Source organism: Cynocephalus volans, chromosome 2 (genome assembly GCF_027409185.1).
Source record: "Cynocephalus volans isolate mCynVol1 chromosome 2, mCynVol1.pri, whole genome shotgun sequence".
In the NCBI taxonomy this organism is placed as follows: Eukaryota; Metazoa; Chordata; class Mammalia; order Dermoptera; family Cynocephalidae; genus Cynocephalus; species Cynocephalus volans.
In genome coordinates, this window is record NC_084461.1 from 158,057,531 (window position 1) to 158,078,176 (window position 20,646).

At 55.4% G+C, this 20,646-nt stretch overlaps 1 protein-coding gene across 1 annotated transcript in view; it reads right to left on the minus strand.

The window, feature by feature from the left end:
• Nucleotides 1-5,486: 5,486 nt before the first annotated feature.
• COL23A1 (collagen type XXIII alpha 1 chain) overlaps nucleotides 5,487-20,646 on the minus strand; it is a 346,587-nt gene continuing 331,427 nt past the window's right edge. The window contains exons 12-29 of the mRNA XM_063087529.1: nucleotides 20,235-20,261; nucleotides 19,233-19,286; nucleotides 18,676-18,738; nucleotides 18,141-18,185; nucleotides 16,769-16,846; nucleotides 15,016-15,069; nucleotides 14,301-14,345; nucleotides 13,659-13,748; nucleotides 12,737-12,799; nucleotides 12,417-12,473; nucleotides 12,141-12,167; nucleotides 11,001-11,063; nucleotides 10,864-10,917; nucleotides 10,547-10,573; nucleotides 8,519-8,572; nucleotides 8,282-8,368; nucleotides 6,054-6,092; nucleotides 5,487-5,556 (exon numbers count right to left, since the gene is read on the minus strand). Of these exons, the coding sequence (XP_062943599.1) occupies nucleotides 5,554-5,556; nucleotides 6,054-6,092; nucleotides 8,282-8,368; nucleotides 8,519-8,572; nucleotides 10,547-10,573; nucleotides 10,864-10,917; nucleotides 11,001-11,063; nucleotides 12,141-12,167; nucleotides 12,417-12,473; nucleotides 12,737-12,799; nucleotides 13,659-13,748; nucleotides 14,301-14,345; nucleotides 15,016-15,069; nucleotides 16,769-16,846; nucleotides 18,141-18,185; nucleotides 18,676-18,738; nucleotides 19,233-19,286; nucleotides 20,235-20,261 (930 nt within the window). The 3' untranslated portion in view covers nucleotides 5,487-5,553. The remainder of the gene's footprint in view (nucleotides 5,557-6,053; nucleotides 6,093-8,281; nucleotides 8,369-8,518; nucleotides 8,573-10,546; nucleotides 10,574-10,863; nucleotides 10,918-11,000; nucleotides 11,064-12,140; nucleotides 12,168-12,416; nucleotides 12,474-12,736; nucleotides 12,800-13,658; nucleotides 13,749-14,300; nucleotides 14,346-15,015; nucleotides 15,070-16,768; nucleotides 16,847-18,140; nucleotides 18,186-18,675; nucleotides 18,739-19,232; nucleotides 19,287-20,234; nucleotides 20,262-20,646) is intronic.

Sequence of the window (20,646 nt, forward strand, 5' to 3'; positions counted from 1 at the left end):
GATTGTCCCTTCGAGGCCAGGACCTAGGCCTTTCCAGCTCCATGAGGGAGCAGCAGGAAGGGCAGAAAGAGCACAGGGCTACTGCTGGGGCTGACCAAGTAGATCACCATGGGCTAGACCTTCAGGGCACCACGATTCCCGCTAGAATCCAAGGAGGGTGAACACGAGATACTATCATCCCTAAGAGAATCATGCAGTATTTAGGTAGGAAGAGGGCTGGAAGCCTCCTGAGCCCTGTTGTACATATTCACAAAACTTTGGCCCAGAAAGGGAAGGACTTTGCTCTCAGACACACAGCAAGTCTGCTGCAGAGGCTGGACGACAATTGAGGTCTGCTTGACTCTCATACCAGGGAATGAGACAAAAAGGCCTCCCAGGGGCTGGGAGCTGGGATATCAGAGATACCCCCTCCTGGGCTGGGGCACTGGGACTTCCTGCCTTGATGAATCCCAAGTCCCTGGAGCTGCAGCCTGAGCAGGCTGGGGAGGGGGAGGCTCCTGCTTGTCCCTCCTTTTCTGTCTACTTCTCTTCTTGATTCCCAGCCCTCTGTTTCACTCCCTCATTGTTGATTTCTTCTCTTTCCAATAGAATTCTAAAATGTTTAAAGCATTTAGTTAAAAACATTTGGAGTTTCACTCCAAATTTGGAGTTTTCATTTTTCTTTACTGTGGTAAAATATGCATAACAAAATTTGCTATTTTAACCATTTTTTAAGCCTCCTTTTTGTAGACATTTTAACCATTTTTAAGTGTACAGTTGAGTGGCATTAAGTACATTCACATTATTATCCAACCATCACAACCATCCATCCACAGAACTTTTTCATCTTCCTAAACTGAGTGGAGTTCTTATTTTTAATTGTAAAGCAGAATTGAAACTTTTACATGATTCTTCAAAAAGTTCCTCCCAAATTAATCGAGAGGTTAATTGCTTGTGGCTGTACTTCTTTTCTGAAGGTCACGGCCCCCCAGGTCCTGTGTGTGTGCGAGTGGGACCACGGCCATGGGTTTTCTCATTGTATTTATTGGCTCCTCTTCTTTGGTGGAGAGTCCTATGGTCCCCCCATGCCCTGTGGTTTCGGCTTTTAATATAACTGCGTGTGTGTGTAGGGGAGTCTGAGAGTCCTGTTTGGGGCCCATCTTCAGCCCTGTCTTGCAACTCAGACTGAAGTCACAGCTGTGGCTCAGGGCAGCAGCTCAGAGAAGTCAGGTTGGCTCAGGGGCTTTTCCGGCCTTGGGTACAGGGCGAGAAGGCTGCAGCCAGGCGCAGCTAACATCTTACTGGCTCCTAGGATGTCCAGAGTCAGGAGGTGATACAGTTAGAGGCAGACCAGGCTGGGCCATTTCCTGGACCAAGAGTATCTATAGCAGGAGACAAGAAAACAGCAGGAGGCCTCACCCCTTCCTGCCTCTGGCCTCATACTATGCACTCCTCTGTCCATTATCTCATGCCTAGGCTTGGCCGTTTAGCTCAATTGGTTAGAACGTAGTGCCAATAACACCAAGGTCCAGGGTTTGATCCTTGTGCCAGCCAGCCGCCAACAAAAATCAACACAAAATAAAACATCTCATGCCTGGCCATTGAGGAAACATTGGAGGCTAAGAGGACAGGGGGTGGGAGGAAGTGGCTGAGCCAGTATTTTAACCCAGGGCATGGTGTTTCTGAAAGGCAGTGGCACTGGCATTCTCAGTGAGCTGATTCATCATTGGGCAGGACTGTTCTATGTATCTCAGATGTTTAATATCCCTGATCCTGCCCACTGAATGCCAATCATTGTGACAACCAAAAGTATCCCCTACATTTCCAGCAGTCTCCCAGGGAACAGGAGGAAGGAGACCTGGGTAAATACACTTCTGTCAGGCCTCAGATTCATCTGAAAAAAGAGGATACTAATCCTTGTGATTAGTTTAGTTGCCATGGCATAGAGCAGGACTCAGTAAATGTACTTCTCTCTCTTCTCTCTGGAAGGGGGTAGTTTGAGGTAGAGCTGCTCTTCTTGGCAGGGAGACCTAAGGCTCCCCAGTCCTTGAGGCCCAGCTGTGAGTCTGGGTACTCCCGTGTCTCAGCTGGGACCTTGGGCAAATCATTCTCTCTTCTGTAATCTCTCTGTCCCTACCCCAAGTTCTTTCAGGACTCAGTAAGGTCTAAATTTTTTTTTTCATTTCAGGCTCTAAATTTTGAAGTTTGCAGTCAAAAAGTTTGCAGGCCTGAAAATACAAGGTATGAAGCCACAAGGGGGCAGCAATGGGCCAAGAATAGCCCCATCCTGCACCAAGAAGTAGGAAAGGGACCCCTTCAGATGTCTGGAGATGGGGTGGATGGGGCGAAATATGTGGCTTCTACCCCTGTGAAGATCTGCCTGCCAATCACCCAGCATCATGTGGCTGCCTATCAGATTCCATGCCCCGCCGAACAATTTTAGAAAGACAATTACAGGATATCTAAGAGCCTGGGTCCAGTCCCAAGCTCGCCACTATGTCCTGGTTGTGCATCCCTGGGCAGATTACTACCCCCTCTGAGCCTCAGTTTTCCCATACGTAAAATGGAACCTACCACATAGGCCCCATCCTTCACAGGGCTGGTGAGGGGATCAAGTGAGGTTCTGGAAGAGAGAATTGCAAACTGTGAGCACAGCAGATTTGTGAGGTTATGCTGAGCTCTAAAGGAGGTGTTGACACCCGGTGATCTCTAGTAGTCATCACAGTCCCACTGTGTTTCTCTTCTTTCTCCTACTTCTGGCTTCCCTGGAGACCCAGACAACTGGCTGAGCAGAATGTCCTGCCACTTACTGCCAGCTCCGTAGGGAGACAGAGGAGGGGACTTGACATATTCCTCCCTCCTTAGCCAGTGTGTGGCTGGGCCTCTTCTGCTTAGCAAGGAGGTCACATATTGGGATCTGCAGGGAACTACCCATATTGTGGCCCTCCTTAGGCCTTAGTCCTTGGAGACTGAGATACCATCAAGGCAGTGTACTATCACCGTCAGAGATCACTACTGCAGGCCCCTTCTTGTCTACACCACCTTGGATGTGCTTGGTTTTGTCATCTGTGAAATGGGCCCCTCTATTAGTGCTGTTATAAGGAACAGTTGGGATAAGAGATGTGGAAATGCTTTACAAGACTGTGGACATTGCTTGGGCTTGGAGTTGGGAGGAGTGAGGAAAATCAGAATCATGGGCATTTCTGGGTACCTGTCCAAGGTTCTTCATGTATTCTACGCAGTTGATCCCCACTGACCTACAATCTGAGTGGTAAGTATTGCCATCCCATTTTAGCAGATGGTGTTTTCTAAGATGGCTGCAACAAGTTCTATTATCCCACATTTTCTCCTTAAAATATGATGTTGACACTTTCCCATTGAGAAGTGGGATCTATCTCCCTTCCCTTGAATCAGGGTAAACCTCTGACTCTGGCAGAAAGTTACACCATATGACTTCTGAGGTTTGGCCACCAAAGGTGACACAGCTTCCACCAAGTCACCTGGAACATTCCCCCTTGGAATCCAGCTGCCATGCTGTGAGGAAGCCCAAGCCACTCAGAGAGGCCACAGGGGGTCCCAGCTGACAGCCAGCATCAACCACCAGATATGGGAGAGCTTGAGTAAGAATCGCCCAGCTGAGCCTGTTAACCCCCAGAACTGTGAGAGGAATAGAAATGGTCACTGTCTTAAGGCAACAAGTTTTGGGGTGATTTGTCACACAGCAGTCACTGGTAACAGAATGGAGGAGCACACAGGGGCTGTGAAGGTTAATTCTAGGTGTCACCTTGATTAGATTAAGGAATGCCAAGAAACCTGGTAAAGCTATCTTTTTAGGTATGGTCCATGACAGTGTTTCCAGCAGAGATTAGCATGAGAGCCTGAGTGAACTGGGTGGGAAAGACCCGCCCTCAAAGTGGGTGGTAACCATCCAATTCGCTGGGGCCCCAGAGAGAATAAGAGAGAAAAAAAGTGAATCTCTCTTTCTATCCACTGGAGCTGGGATACACTCTTCTCTCTTGTCTGTGGACATCAGAACTTGAGACTCTTCAGCTTTGGGTTCCAGGACTTACACCAAGGACACCATCGGCTTCCCTGGTTTTGAGGCCTTCAGACTTGGACTGAGCCATACTACCGACATCCAGTTTGCAGATGGCCTATCGTGGGACTCTCCTTCACAATCGCGTGAGCTAATTCCCCTAATAAATCCCTCTCATATATTTATAATATATCCTATTGATTCTGTCTCTCTGGAGAACCCTGACTAATACAGGGGCTCAGTGTCATGAAGTGACTACCAGAGGACTTAGCTGGTGTGTGGAGGACCAGGTCTGGAGCGTGTATCTTCCTAACTCCAAACCCTTTCTTTGCACCAACCCTGACTGACCTCTAGTTTCTGGGATGGCTCTGACCCAGGGAGAGCCTCCTTTTCCCACCCCACCCAGCAATGGCCAGGATGCAACCAACCTCAGCCAGCGGTGCCCCAGGGGCAGTCTGCAAAGACGGACACACCCAGACACACACTTGTGGTTTATTACACGCAGCAATATCCATCTACACAGAAAGGGAAGGTGAGTAGCCAGGATGGAGCCAGTTGCTGGGAATCCTTGTTAGAAGTGGAAAAGCCTCTCATTAGAGCACAGGTGGCTGGATCACAGGCTCCCTGCTCAGGCCAGCTGGGCACCAGCCCTGAGGTTCACTTTATCTGCACAACTCACCAGGAGGGCCATTTTTGGCAGGCTGACCAGAGTTCAGGGCAGGAGACTCAGGGTTAGCGAGACTTGAACTCTGAGCTGGAGGCCCGGCAAAGTCCCATCCTGTCCCTGCTCTGGGTGATGGGAAGACAGAGACAGGAAGCAGCAGCAAGTCCAGGCTGGGACCCTCTGTCCCCACACTCAGGGATCACTGGGCTCCCTGCAGCTGGCTCCAAATCACAGAGCTCAGCCAGAGGACTAGGACACATGTTATCATGGCAGGCTGGCTACCTGAGGCCTATTGAACTTAGCAGGAGCTAGACCCACTTGGGTGCTTTCCACTGACTGCTCCTTGGGTGCAGCTGCAAATACTGGGTGGGAGTCCTGTCCTGCCCTGGTGAATCCAGGGTCCAGGGAGCAGCTTGTTGGGACTGAGTCCGGAGGCTGGAGAGGCCAGAAGCAGCTTCTGTCCAAGCCCTGGGCCTTCTTGGATAGGGTGTGACCTGGGGGCTCCGGAGCTTCAGGGGACAGGCTCTTGCAGGGTGGCGGGACAGCTGTGAGTCTCTGTTAATCAGGTGACTGAAGTCCCAACCTGGCATCTTTCCAGCTTCACCTGAGCCAGGCACTTCCACCTTCGTCTCCTTCCTAGGAAAGCCAAGACCCACGGGTGGCCCTCAAGTCACAATTCCCCTGGACTGGCCTGTCCACTTTTCTGCTAGCTTCACATGCTGATGATTCCGGGGCTGGGTTGGCACACTCTCCCATGTTAAAAGGCCACAGGTGGCGCATCCCGTGAAAAATGATCAATATATTACTGTTTTGTTTTTACAAAAATTAAAAACGTCCACACAGATCTGTACAGGTTGTGAGCTGGGTCTGGGGATCACTGGAAAAGGAGGGAAAGACTGAAGGTGAGGAGGGGTGGCCCTGCCCCACCTGGGCTGCCCCACTCTGGTGTCCCTGGTCCTGCCCATTTCCTTGGGAACTGACACGGTCCCCATGCTCTCTTCTCAGGCCTCTGACCTCCACTCGCTCTCGGTGGGGCAGTTTGGACACAGTCTCAGGACTGATGGCTTTGCATTGGCCATCAGTCATCTTTGTATTGGTCATCTGGGGCCCGGTGCTGACTGGGCCCCAGATGATCAACAGGGTGGATTATACACAATCACCCAGGACCACAGCTCCAAGCCTCAGCCACATGACGGGAAAGTCAAAACCTTGGTAGTGATGAGGAAACCTGGCTATTCCAGTCACTTTGTGGGGAGCTGCACATATCCAGAACTCAGAGTGACAGCACCCAGGCCCTGGGGCTCTCTCCATCCCCCCACTTCCCTGCCACCCGGCTCCTCCGAGCCTACCCTGAGACTCTTCCCCACAAGGTACCTTATGCCAGCAGCCAGGCACAGGCAGCCCATCGGGACCCTGGAAAGGAAGAAGGTTTCAGGGACAGGGAAGGGAGTCTGGTGAGCTCTCTATACTCCACACACCCCTTCCTGGGTCTGTAGGGAGATGCAGCCTAGGGAGCTGCCTTGTGAGGCCGCTGGACTGCATGGAGACAGGGCTGGAGTGCCTCCTCATTCAACTAGGTAGTGGGGTCATTGGGACACAACGGCCCCTCACTGCACTTGTCCTGAGTGTGTTCCCACTGTGCTTTGTTGGGACACCTGTGCAGTGGGCAGAAATAGGGGGACACTATGGAGTAATAGGCATTGTGCCAGACATTTGCTGGCCAGGAGGAGGCATTGGCCTTGTCCCTGTGGAGGGGCTGTGTGGCTTTCTGCCCGGAGGCAGGGACACTGGCTCTGGCCCCTCACCCTGGGGGCCTGAGAGCTTCCAGGCCTCAGGCAGGAGTGCCTCCTGGAGTGTTTTAAGGACAGCTCAGGAGGTAGAATCCCCCTCTGGCCCGTGAGTGGCAGACAGGCAGGCTCAGGCTGTCAGGGTGGAAACTGGGAGTGGGGGTGGGGTTGTCTGGAGGCATTGGCAATGCCCTCTCAGCAATCAGACACAAGCAGGGGTGGGTTTCCCAGGTGGCCTGGTGGGTGGGGGCCTGGTGAGGGACAAAGACTGACCCATCAGCTTAGAGTCCCTGGGAGATCCAAGGTGGAAAACATTTCATTCTGTTCCAAAGCACAGGCACGGGCCTCAGACACAAGGAGCACACCCTCTGGAATATTTTCATGCACACGCCAGGGGCACAGGCTGGGGACCATAGGGAAGGTGGGCCGAAGTGAGGGGTGGGGCAGAGCCGGGGACCCAGCACACACAGCATGCAGCAGGTCACACGCGTACCGCAGGGCAAGGCCCACTGACCCTCGCTGGGCCCCTCCAGCCCAGCGCCCCTCGCCTGCCTCCGCATTTAGGATTCTCCTGTTTCAAAGACAAAAGCTTACTGACTTGGAGGGAAGCCTTGGCCCAGGTCCTGGAGCTGCAGGCTGGGCCACCTTGAGCCCCTGCTGTCCCTGCCCTTCCTTGGGCTCACCTCTCTGCTCTTTGTATCATTTTCTCATTGACTTCTCAAAACCACCCAGGGGTAGGTCACCACTTCCACTTTATGGATGAAAAGACTGAAGAACAGAGGGCCAAAATGACTCGTTTGAGGCCAGATGACTGAATGGGGGTCCCTGGCTCCAATGACCCTTTGGAGGTCAGCCTGTACACATCTTGGCTGGAGACCCTCTCCCCATGCTCCTGACTGGGGTGGCTGGGTGGTGAATACCTGGCCAGGTTTAGTATGGAACCCCAGCTGTTTTGTTTTTCCTGCCTTTTCTGAGCTCTACTGGAAGGGTCGGACATGTAAACCCTCCCTGCCTTCTAGAAAAAGGGAACTGAATCATGGTTGCTGCAGGCACGAGGCATGGCATCCAGTGGGCTATCAAGGCTATTGTGAGGGAGCAGGAAAGGGGGAAAGTGGGAGGAGGTAAAGGAAGGGGCTCGGGGCACACGGAGGGGATGCAGGGAAAAAGGCAGGGCTATCCCAGTCCAGAAAAAGACCCCTCTGGGAAGGAGAGGAAAGAAGGGGAGTGGTAGATACCCAGAGAGGTCAGGGGGGTCCCACCCCCTTTATGACTGGGGAAGCTGTTTCAGCCCAGCCTGGCCTCAAGCCCACAGGGAGTCAGACCTAGGCCGGGGCCCCAGGCGGCAAGGGCCATGGGACTGGGCACCACTGCTCCCACCCCAGCAGCCCGTGGCTGCCAGGCTTCCCTTCCCTGGGCCTAGTACACTCCCACTGATGATTCCGGGTAAGCCAGCTCCACTCTTGATCTGGCCCCCTTTCACTCCCAGCCCAAGATGGCCCAAGGTGGGCCCTGAGGCTGAGTAAAGAGGGGACAGTGACACTGGCATGCAGACTCTGTCCTTGGCTGGGTCTCTATCTCCACAAAAGGGCAGGGTTTCCCAACTGTGCCCATGGAGGGGGTCAGGACCAGAGAGAGCGGGGCTGTGATGGTGGTGGTGGCAGCAGTGGTGGCCCCAGCAGTGTGGGCACCTCAGTGTGGGGTCAGTGTGGTCTCTGGGACTTGCAGCTGGGCTCCGAGGACAGCAGGATGCTGGCCTGACCCTGGCTGGAGGCTGAAAAGCCTATGTTGGAGCTCCTGTCCTGTTCTGACACGTACCACAGGACATGGCTGGTCCAGGCCTGGAGGTCCTGGTTCACCCTTCTGGCCCTTCACTCCTTTCCGGCCGGGGACACCCCGCTCTCCCTGCACAAGAAGGGAGATGGTGGTGGAGAGATGGGCTGGGCCAGCAGCCACCCTGCCCTTCTGCTTCAGTGCCAGCCTCCACCTGCCCTCATCCCTGCCCGCCACCCCAGCTTCTCCACCTGCCTCCCCGATCTCTCCCGCTGCCCCCACCTTCTCCCCACGATCGCTCCGGTCGCCTTTTTCTCCTCGGGGTCCAGGGAAACCCTGAGGAAAAGATTAAAGGTTAAACCTGAAAATGGGATTTGCAGTTTGCTCTTCTGGTATCTGTTCATCTCTGCTGGCTCCTCCCTCCATGCATACTTGTGGCACAAGCTGGCCCGGCCCCCACTGTTGTGTGAGTGCAAGGCTGATGTGGGGAAAAGCATGCATTTAGGGCACCAGCTCTGCTTCTTCCAAAGTAGACCACCGTGGTGTGTCTGGGTGGAAGCCGTCAGGTAGAGCTGCTAGCAGGGGGCTTTCTCTCATGTCACAGTCAGATCCCGCCAATGCTGGCCCAGGCTTGGCTGGGAACAGAGACCCAGGAAACCCATGGAAGTTTATGTCACCATCTTCCACAGAATGAGAAATCTGTTCTCTGCCCTCAGCTCAATTTCTTTTTTTTTTTGGCAGCTGGCCAGTAAGGGGATGCGAACTCTTGAACTTGGTGTTATCAACATTGCGCTCTGATCGACTGAGCCAAATGGCCAGCCTTGACTCAATTTCTTATACACCCATCTGTCCATTCATCTATCTGTCCATCCATTTAATCAACATGACTAAGCATTCACTAGGAACCGGGCTGTAGGCTGGACCCTGGGGACAGAGAAATGGATTCGAAACGTTCCCTCTCTCATGTCTAATGGGGCGGTCAACAGAGTGCAATGATGATAGTTAATGTTCAGTGACAGAGGTATGAAACAGGGCTGGGAGGTTCCCGGGGGAAAGGACTGTTCTATCCAGCTGAGCATCAAAGGAAGCTTGTGAGTAGGGTCCCATTTCAGTTGGACATGGTATAGTGGAGGAGGGGTTTGCCAGGTACCGCAGGTGGGCATGCCTTTGAGATGCCACCCTGAGCTCCAGGCCTTCTGGAGGGCAGCTGTGGCCACATTCATGGTAGCACAGAGTCTCTTTAGCTCCAACCCCAGCGACCTCCCTGGGCCCAGAGCCTGAACTGGATTTAGCATTGTCATCTTTTCTTTCTCATCGATGGCACATAGCCCTGCCAGTCAGAAACCCAGGCTAGATTTCTTTCTCTTCCATGTAAACAGTTGCTCTAGGGTGGACACCAGAGAGAGTCCTTGCAGCCCTGCCACTGGTCACTATTTCCCTTGCAATAGTTACCTGGTTTTCCTGGGAACCACCTGCCCTTCTCACAGTCCTTTGATTCCACCCCCAGCTCTAAGGCTTAGCACATGATCAAGCCTGGCCAATCAGTGTGCTGCATTCCTATGGCCAGCTATGTTCAGTGCTGACCTAACTGGGGCCAATGAGAGCCAAGGAGACTGTCTCCAGAGCAGAAGAGTGAGGCAAGTGTTCTGTCTTCTGGATTTGGGACTGGGAGGATGCAGGTCTGGAGCTGTGGCTCTGCCTCACCACCATGGGGCACATGGGAATGAGTCCCACACAGGGAAGGCAGAGACAAGAGAGAGTGAAATGCTGAGCTGTGTTGACACAGTTGAGCTTGGATTCATGTGTTCAACCGCTGGACTTTTCAGTTATGAGTCATTTTAAGTCAGTTTAAACTACATTTTATACCTTTGCTACCAAAAGAGGCTAGATACATCAGCACTGGGCTCTCTTTGCCACAATACTGCCCTAGCTGAAGCCTCATCATCTCTCACCAGGATGTTGCAACAGGCTCCTCACTGCTCTCCCCACCTCCCTGCTACAATGCATCATCCACCCATCCATCCATCATCTATTCATCTTCCATCATTCATCCATTATCCATCCTTCCTTCCATCCATCTATCTATCCTTCCTTCCATCCGTCCATTCTCCATCCATAAAGCACCTACTCTGGACTGTGCACTGGACTTGACACTGAGGACACAGGGGGAATTAGTCAGTTGCAGTCCCAGCCCTGGGGAAGGGGGTCACACTTGAGCTAGTCAGATCAGGTTACTGTGTGGGCAACATGAGGGCAGAAGATACACACAGGCAGGTCCCGATCATTCAAAATGAATGATAAGACACTTACATCTAGTCCTGGCTCCCCTGGTCTGCCCTGAGGAGAGACAAGGAGAGGGTGAGAGGGGCAGGGGAGGAGGTACTGGGAGCACAGCTGCTGTGAGCTTTAGACCTGTGGGTTGGCCACAGGCATAGGGTTAGGGAGACCCACTGACCATGCAGGTACAGATACAGGGCAGGGCAGACATGATATCCACAGAGCCTAAACTCTGGCCCTGTGAGGTGCAGGACCCAGCCAGGTACAGGGGTTGAGCCCCCAGGGCTGAGTGACACCATGGACATGTGGCCACAGTGGGGAAAGGGGGTCCACCCAAGTAAGGTGGTTACCTTCTCTCCTTTGGTTCCTGGCAGCCCAATAAGGCCTGGCGGGCCAACCGGCCCCTGGATGGAAAAGGAATGGGTCAAGAGGCATGACAGTTACAGGAATTAATGCCTCTAGGGACAAAAAGGCTCGTGACACTCACAGGCAGGCCGCTGGGACCTCTCTCACCCGACACACCCTTCTCTCCCTTTGCTCCATCCAAGCCCTGGAAGCGAAGTGGGTAAGTCAGTCAGGGGGTTGGGGTTAGATAGACGGCAGGACAGGAAAGCTTGGGGCCTGTGTGGGAGCCGGGGTGTGCATGGCAGAAGAACAGACACCAGGCTGTGACGGGCCTGGCCCTGGCTTGCTCCATGGCAAGAATAATCAGAACGAGCTACGGGCATGTGCATTTTCCCTTTTCTCCTGTGCAGGCTCCATCGGTTGTCATAGGAGGTAATTATGCTCACACCCGTTCTATGGATGAGGAAAGCCAGTGCAGAGAGAGGCAGGGATAAGCCCAGCCACACTGCTGGGAAGTGGCAGGGCTGAGGACCAATCATGTTCTGAGCTCCAGCCTTGAACCCCATCCCCAACAGCAGCTGCCTCTTCTAAACATAAGCTGGGGAGGCCTTGGGAAAAAAACAGAACTAGAAGCAGTACACGTGATTGGGCCACATGCTCGGCCCCACTCAGGTCCGGGATCCCATGTCTCTGAGTCTCCCATCAGGCCTCTGAGCTGGGAAGCAGAGATGTGCTCTCCCCCTGGGTAACTCCAGGCGTGACAAGCCCTGACAAGCCGTGAGGCCACCTGGCCTCTGTGTCTGCCTCCCCGGGGCAGGGCACATGGGCAGGCCGCCCTTGCAGTTTTAAGAGCACAGAACATAACATTGTGTAATTCACACCAAACCCTAGACTTCATGTTTAGCCTGCGGGCAGTTGAGACAGATGTGCATGGGGGTGGGGGGCAGGGGAGGCAGGGACAGTACTGGGAAGGTGGAGGTGCAGAGAAAGGTGGAGGAGCGGGGCAAGGAGGTAGAAGCAGCAGGAGATGGACCCGAGGAGGGAGAGAGGGACTGTGGCCCTAGGCAGAGGGAGAAAGTGATAGAACAGAGCCCCAGGCATGGGGGTGGTGGCACCAGCTCCACAAACTCAGGGAGTCTATGCCCTAGGGGACTGGGAATGCTCAGATCCTGGGAAGACTCAGGGCCAGGCCGGTTGAGCGTGGGGCTGTCACTTTGCCCATTAGCAAGGCTTTCTGAACCTGCATAGGCTCACAGCCTGAGGGGGGGTTTCACCCACTCACCTTGGGACCCTGGGTTCCCTGAAGGCCCTGGAGGAGGAGGAGAAGAAGGCAGATCAGAGCAGCTGTCCAGCCAAGTCCAGGCCCCAGGGCTCTCCTGCAGCAGCCACAGAGGCTTCAGGCCCCTCTCTGGCTCCTGCTGCCCTGACCCAGGCTCTGCACTCTTTGCCTGACATGCCCTGCTCCCCCAGAAAGAATTCTGTCCTCCCCTGGCTCATGGCTCCGGACCCACCACCCTCTAGGTTTCCTGGCTGCTGCTCCAAGCCAAACCATCCTTACCATAGGGCCTGGGGGACCGGGGGGGCCAGGGGGCCCTGGCTCCACTATGATCTGGGCCTAGGAAGGGTCAGAGATGGGTCAGTCACCCACTGCCCCCATCACCCCTCAACTGCCCACACTCTTGAGCTTACTCCTTGTGCATTGAGCCCTGAGCCCCTGGCATGAGGCTCCTTTCTGTCCCCAGGAGGGCACAGCTTGGTGAGGGGCTCCGTGGCTGTCCTTTGGATTCTCAGATGGGGGACACAGCCTGAGGCCCCTAATTACTCCTCCCCTATTGCCCTGGGTTTGGTTAGCCCCGACCCTCAGTGACTCCCCCTTACCAGGCTCTCCTGTAGGTTGTCAGAAGCCGAATCTCCCTTTTCTCCCTTGGGGCCATCAGCGCCCTACAAGATGGGATGGCCGGTTGAGTCTCTATTTAGCACCCAAACCACCACCCACGGTGCTTGGCTACGTTCCCTTCCTAGTCCTTGAAGTTTAAAAAAGTTTTCCCCAAATCGGTGCGACATGCCCAGAGTGGCAAGCAGAGTGGGTATTTAGACAGCACATACAAATTGTTTTGCTGTGGTGCAGGGAGTGACCAGGGGCTCTGAAGTAAAGACCCAGGTTCAACCCCCAGCACCACCTCCAGCTGAGTGGTCCTGATGATGGACAATGGATCTGATGTGATGGGCACCCAGTGGCCACTCAATACCTGCAGCTCTTCCAATCCGGCTGTGACAAGGGCACCAACAAAATGACGATGACAATGATAGCAGGCATTTATTGTGTACCAGCCACCATTCTCAGCCCTGTCCATGCATTCCCTCATGGGATTGGGACATTATCATCCTCATTTTAGAGGTGAGGAAACTGAGGCCCAGGGAGGTTAGTCAGCAAAGATGGAGCTGGATGCAAACTCGGGCAGCTCAGGTCTGGGCACATAGTTTAACCACCCGCCAACTCGCTTCCTCTGGGCCAGGCCTCCCTGTTTCATCTTTAGGGAGGCCTGGCGAGGTAGGTGCAAGGTTTTACAGATGAGGAAGTGGAGGCTCAGTCAGGGCAGTGTTGGCCAGCGGCCTAAAGTGTCCCTGGGCTGGGCTGGAAGCTGAGACTGCAGGGCCTGTGCAGAGGCACACCCTGCCCTTCCCAACCTGCCTCCCCACCCTCCCCATAGCCCCCAGCAGCGCCCCGTGGTGGGCACACAACCACTTCGGGAGCCCCCAGCATCCGACAAGAAGGGCGGGGCCCAGCCCAGCCACATACCGGGAGGCCGGGCAAGCCCATATCCCCCACTTCCCCTTTGAGTCCAGTTGGCCCAGGCTCCCCTGGGTCTCCTTTTGGTCCTTTGGAACCCTGAAAGCCAGAAGAACAAGGGATCAGTGGGGCTCTCCCTTCTCTCACCCAGCAGATCCCCAGAGCTCAGGCCAGGCCCCCACTTCCTTCTCGTGGGTCCCCAGCTCCAGCCCGGGTAGCTGGGAGCCTTGGCTGCATGTGGGGGGTGGGGGTGAAAGGCTGGTGGAGACCGAGAGGGGGCATCCCACCCCTGCCTAATTGCATGTGGGGATGCAGGCAGCTGGGGGAGGAGGTAGGTGGAGGGAGTGGAGCATGTGGGACTGGGCAGCCCCCTCGGGGCACTCAAGGGGTCAACTCTGTGATCACATCTCAGGAGTTGGGGGTGGGAGCCCCCAACTCCCACATTCCCTTTGAGCCACTGCATTACTTCACTCAATTATGTAATGTCCAAGGTGTGCCACACACTAGGGACCCAGCAGTAGAGACACACCCATGGATATCAAGTTGTACCCACTGACACACTCATGTCTGCTTAGGATCACACATGCACACACACGCACACAGCCCAATACCAAGCACAGGCATCGCTAAAGAAATGAAAGGCCCAGAGACCTTCTCTCCATCGATTCCAGGGGCACCGGGCAATCCGAGCTCACCCTGGAAGGGAACAGAGGCAAGAGGAGTTATGCCTCCCTCGGCCGGAGAGGGGTCTGTGGGGGGATGGGACCAGCTGCCTCACTGACCAGCGCATGGTCCCGGGGCTGGGTCCCTGCAGTTGGACCTCCCAGAAGGCGCCCACTGGCTGCCAACCACCATGCCGTGCACCCACTGCCTCCTCGCCTTCATTTCCTCAGCCCCTCACGGGCAGACATAGCCCATGGCTGTGCTGTACGTGCTGGTGTGCTACAGATGTGGAAGCTGAGGCTCAGGGGATTAAATGACTTACTCTAGGCCACAGAGTCCATTTACAACAGTGCCAGGACCAGACCTGCCTGACTCCAAAGTCTTGGGCTTTTTCTCCTGAGACAGGTGGGCAGGGTGTAAATGAATAGTACAAGCCACAGGAACTGATATGTACATCTGCGGGACTGTGATGTCATGAGGGGCTGCTTTTTCAATTTAAACTGAATGAGTCCTCCCAAGGAGCAGCTAGGGCCTGGGATGAAGGCACCAGCTTGATTAGGAAGGTGCAGGGCCCCTTTCTCTGATCCCCCAGAAGCCAGGCTAGGGTACCAGGAGGGAAGTGGAGGGGCCCATGGCAGAAGGGAGAGGAGAAGTGGGCCCTAGAGGCAAGGGCTTGGGGGTGTGTAGCTGCATCTGTACTGACCTTGGCTCCAGTGATCCCTGGTGGCCCGGGGGGCCCCTGTGGCCCAGGAGGACCCTGTGTGGAAAAGTTAAGCAGTCAGTGGTTAGGCAAGATCTGCCCCTCACTGCCCACCCAGCCCCTCCACCTGGAGTCAAGTCACTGTCCAGCTGAGCTGCAGCAGGGTCCAGGGCCTTCAGAGCCTGCTTCCCTCCCTGTTAAGTTAGGCCACACTGCACATGGCTTGGTCTGGCCCCCAAGTCTTGGGGAAAGCCAGGGAGGCAGTACCCAGCCTTGGATAAGATACCACAGTGTCTGCTGCCACAGAGGGCTCAGACTCCCTTTGCCTTCAGTCTTTCCCAAATAGAGACTTCTTCACAACACTCCCCTGCTCAAGATTCTGCAATGGCTCCCTATTGCCTCTTGAAGCAAGCTTAAATCTCCTGCTGGCATTCAAGGCCAGGAAAAATCACATCCCCAACAGTGGCCCAGCCCGCTCTCTCTGTCTGTCCTGTGAGCTCTCTGACCATCTGATTCTGTTGCCTGCTGCCTGCTAGTCCTGGGGAATTCCTCAGTCTCACTGGTTGGGGATGTGGTCTTTAGCATCTCAAGGTTTGAACCCACTCTCAAGCTCCTGTCCTGACCCAGACTTCCCACAGGCTGCCAGCCCTCCATGGCTCGTCATCACCCCCTACTCAGCCCCCAAATTCATGTCTCCTCCCAAAGGCCACCCTGCCCAACACCCCATCCCCTGCCTAACAAGCTCTAGTCCCTTCCCCTCCACCTGTCTCTCCAACCTGCTCCCTTCTTGTTGGCATCTCCACTGAGATGGTCTTCCTACATGTCCTCCATTCTACCCACTCTCCTCTAGGCCCAGGCCCAGTGCCTACTCCTCAGTGGGCTCTTTGCTTCCAGCTCACCCCTGCTTTTGTTCACCTTCCACATTGTTCCCCAGTCAGCCTTCCCCCAGTACACTGTTTTTGTCATCCCCCTGCTCAAGAACCAACTGGGGCTGTCTGCTGCTCATCAAACCAAATCATCACCGCAGTCTGGCAGCCAAAATCCACCTCCTGCCTCTTTGCACACATAGAGCTCCTCCCTTGTGGTTCCCAGGCAGCCTGGGATACCCCATGCACGTGCATGCCCTCAGTCCCACGTGACACCACACCACACCATGCAGGCCTGGGGTGGGCCACAGTTACCATCAACTTGTATTTCCCTGAGGCCTGTGGGAGAGAACTGGAATTGAAACTCAGGCGGAGTCAGATGCCAATACCCAGTCTGGTCTCTGAAGACCCCCCCCCCGCTCCCTTCCCTGGTACCTGTGAGCACCTGGCACCCAAACTCTCTCCAGTCCCTGGGCAAGGCTCAGAGGCCACACACCTCCTGAGGCTCCTGGGACAGGCCGTAACACTCAGCCTCCCCCCAGTAGTCACTAGAAGACCCAGCCCTCCAGCCAGAGTTCCCCGGGAAGGCCTGGGAGGCACTGCGGGGACTAGATACCAGGAAAGGCTCTGCCTCCTGCTCTGAGGGGGGCTTCCCTTTTTGCTTTGGCCTCTGGGGAGTTCAAGCCATATGGCCACATTCACAGCAGCTCTCTCAGCATCATGTGGGTCTCAACACAGCACTGATTTCCATATCAGGCACCTAATGAAGTTGGGCTCTTTGTGCTAAGCTGTCCCTGGTCCAGGAGTGCAGGATGAATACACAAAGTGAGTGATCACTCTCTTAGGAGATGAACATCAAGGGTGCATCCCGGTCCCACCAGGAATACTACCTTAAGGGCATCCAGGATCCTGCCATCGTAGTCGATCACCACCGTGTCTCCTTGCTCGCCCTTGGGACCCGGGGGACCCTGAGGCAGGAAGAAGAGTAAGAACTTCAGGAAAGAGGTACAGTGGTGGGTGAAGTGGTGGCATCTTGGTGTCACACCCAGAGAGGAGGTGAACGATGCCGGTATGCTGTGTGCCAGCTACCCAGGCTCTGAGATGTCAGCTGATGGGGTCCCAGCACATGAGGGAAGGGGAAGTCGGGGGGCTGGGGCCTGGTCTGAGGGGTGGCTGTAATTGACCTTCGTGACCTTCAAGCCCACTGAGACCTGATTCCTGAGTTCTCCAGGGAAAACGAGAACCCCAATTTTGCTGGGAAGTTCTTCAGATTTTAAATGTTGCCAAATAAAGACAAACAGCCTGAACCCACCACAGCATGGTGTAGGCCAATGAAAGACACATGCAGGCTGGGTCTTGCCCTCCTGCCCCCATTTCCCAGCCTCTGGTATAGGCTGCACATACTGTGACTGACGTCCCCATGCGTTCCTGCTGACAAGCACATGCCTGCGCATGCCCACGCCCACACGTCTGCGTGCACGTGTCTGCACAGGCACCCGCACTGGCACTGGCCCAGCCTGTCCCTTCTGAACCTCTCTTCTCCATCCAGGCTGCTCTTTGTGAGAACAGTGAAGGGCCCTGAGCACTCTGGTTCAGGACAACCCCTTGCGCGGGACAGAGACCCAGGCCTGGGCCCCATGGCCAGGACCTGCACGGCACTGTCCAGTTTATACACAGGTCCCACACTCACTGCCTAATCCAATCTCCCAGCCACTTGCACAGCCAGGCTGGGGCTTTAGACCCATTTTTTGGAGGAGAAAGCCAGCCCCTGTAAGCATGTGGGTACATGATCATTGGAGGTGACAGAGCCGAAGACAGGATCCCAGATGTCAGCTTAAAAGTATGTTGATAGGGGTTCATCACAAAAGATCTGAGAGTGGCTGGGGTGGCTGTGCTCCTGGCAACAGGGACGAGCCTCACGTGGGGCTGGGAAAAGGCAAGGCCCACCGCACCCTGGGTAGGTCATGCTGTATATGACACATTGAGGACCCATGTTTGAATATGCAAGGAAGAGTCTAGGAGGGCGTACACTTGCCTGGGAGAGAGAGAAGAGGGGCGAGGTCTGGACACATCCATATTTGAGCATTACCAAAAGGGTGTATTATAAAATTTAAGAAATCACTAATAAATTATTAAAAAAATTTAGAGACTTCCAGTTCCTGTAATTCCACTGCTCCTCTGGGGTCTCTGTGGGGACAGGGGCTTCTGAAGCTATCTGGGCCCCTGGATCCCACCAGTGTGGCCTGAGGGGAGGGTGCTTACCCGGGGCCCTGCGGCTCCATCGGCTCCTCGGAAGCCGGGCTCCCCCTGCAGAGAAACACAGTTGCAGCCAGGTGTGCACGAGTGTGCAGACCTACCGGAGTACTTGGCTGAAGCCAAAAGATCCCTCTCCTCCACCCCACCTCTAGTTGCCTCTTCCCAAAAGGGCCCAGGGCTCATGCACTGGAGCCCTAATGGCCTAATGTGTGAGAATGGCACTCTGGGAGTGGGACCCTCTGCCGGCCTCACATTTCTATAGAGATGGGGACAGTAGGGTCCAGGAGCCCAAGGCTACATGGTGAGTTAGCCACAAAGCTGGGCCTGGACAGAGGCTTGTCCCTCACCCAGATTCACTGCCACCCACCCCCAGGCCAGCCTCCAACTGTGAGTTGAAGGAGACTCCTCAGCCCAGGCCCTCTTGGATTCCCCACTTAAAAAGGGCAGATTATAGGTGAAGCCACATCTCTCCCTCCTGACTGGGTCAGTCGCAACCAAGTACAGGGCCTGCAGGTACCAGAGCAGCGCACTCTAATGTCACCTTTGGTCCCGGGGCACCATCCATGCCGTTCTGTCCTTGGGGTCCCACACCCCCTGGCTCGCCCTGAGGAAGAAACATTCATGGTGAGAGTGAGCACCAGGGGGCAAACCTGGGTCTGCTGGGCCTCGTCTGGTGAATGTGTCTGAGCCCACCCAGGGGAGGGGGACAGACCTCAGGGCCCTCCCCAGCCCAGGGGACTCAGGGCCATGGCCGCCACCTTCCTCTCTGGGTCCTGGCATGTACTTGGGGCAGCTCAGGGTCTCAAGAGACATCTTGGAGGTAGGCTGGCCTGGGTTTGGTGGCCATTGTGAGGGTTGGGGGAGAACGGTGTGAGGATGACACCCTGTTCCAGGCTTGGGTACAGGGCAGAGTGGGGTCACCTAAGATGGGAACCAAGAGGACTTGATAGCGGGAGGAGAGGCAAGTGGCCTGGATCAGATGCCTGGCTGCTGGCGAGTGGGGTCCAGGGCCCTCCCTCTGCCTGGGGCTTCACCAGGCAGATGGCAACAGTGGGAGGCGGTAGGCAGGGGACCTCTAGGGGAAGGGCACAGACTTACCTTGGGCCCTGGGGGTCCAGGGAGCCCTGGTTGGCTTGGTGACCCGTCATCCCCCTGAGGAGAGAATAGCTGGGGCTGCAGCCCTCAGACCTGGACACACCAGCCGGTCCCTCTGGCGGTCAGTCAGTCCCTGCCTCCTCTGGACTCCCCAGCACGCCAGTCTACTGGCACCAGCACTGGGCACACTGGCTCTGGGCAGCACACCCTCTCCTGCTCTGCTGTCTAGATCAGGGATGCGGTCAGGTCCATCTCTGCTCCTGCTCCTGCCAGCCCAGAGCAGGCCCAGAGCAAGCCTCAGTAGGCGCTTGCAGGTGTTTGCAGAATGAATGAGGAGGAGAGGCTGGGCCATGGGAATAGGTGAAGGGAGCTCACTCTAGTTCAGTGGTTCCCAAGCTTGAGCAGCGTCATCCAGAGCGCTAAACAGAGCCCAGGCCCTGCCCCCAGAGTCTCTGATGCATGGGTCTAGGCGGGGATCCAGAATTTGCTTTCTTTCTTTCTTTCTTTCTTTTTTTTAGAAAAAAGATGACCAGTAAGGGGATCTTAACCCTTGACTTGGTGTTGTAAGCACCACGCTCTCCCAAGTGAGCAACCGGCCATCTCTATATAGGGATCCGAACCCTTGGCCTTGGTGTTGTCAGCACCACACTCTCCCGAGTGAGCCACGGGCCGGCCACAGACTTTGCTTTCTAACAAGCCCCTGGGTGAGGCTGATACTGCTGGTCCCAGGACCACACTTTGAGAACCACTGTCCCAGGCCCTGAAGGGGGCACACATTTGATGTGTTTGAAGAAGGGAACATGTGAGTGGTGAGTAAGCACATGAATGAGACTCTGGCCTCACTCAGACATGGGATGGGGCAGCCACCCACAGTGAGGACTCAGGTCTGGTGAGAGGGTGCCTTCCCTATGGGGCGGCCCCTCCGCATCCGCAGCCCCAGCCCCTGCCCTTCTCTCCAGCTACTTCCTGACACTCGGCTCAGAGGCTCCTCCACGGGCCCCTCACTTTCTTTCCAGGAATGCCAGGTTCACCCTGGGGGAGATGATGGGGTGCAAGAGAGAGGCCAGAGCCATAGGAGTGTGGCCTGGACACCAGCCTCTTGTTCTTTTGGCAGAAGTGGCTCTGATAACTCATGCCCAGGGCCAGCCCAGAGACACTCCAGTCCCTCAGAGGGGTGCACGTGGACGGTGGGGCTGAGGGTCTTGGATTCTGCTCCTGAGCTGTTCACTCCAAGCTCAATGACCCTGGGCAAGTTACTGCTCTTGAAAAGTGGGGGGTGACTCCCTAGGCTCAGAGGGGTGACGTGAGGACCAGAGAGAACGCACTGAGGGCCCTCAGCTGGCGGCTGGCACTCGCTAAGCGGAGCTCTCTTCCCAGCCTTGTCCTGCGGAGCCGAGGAGGACCACAGCCTTCCTTC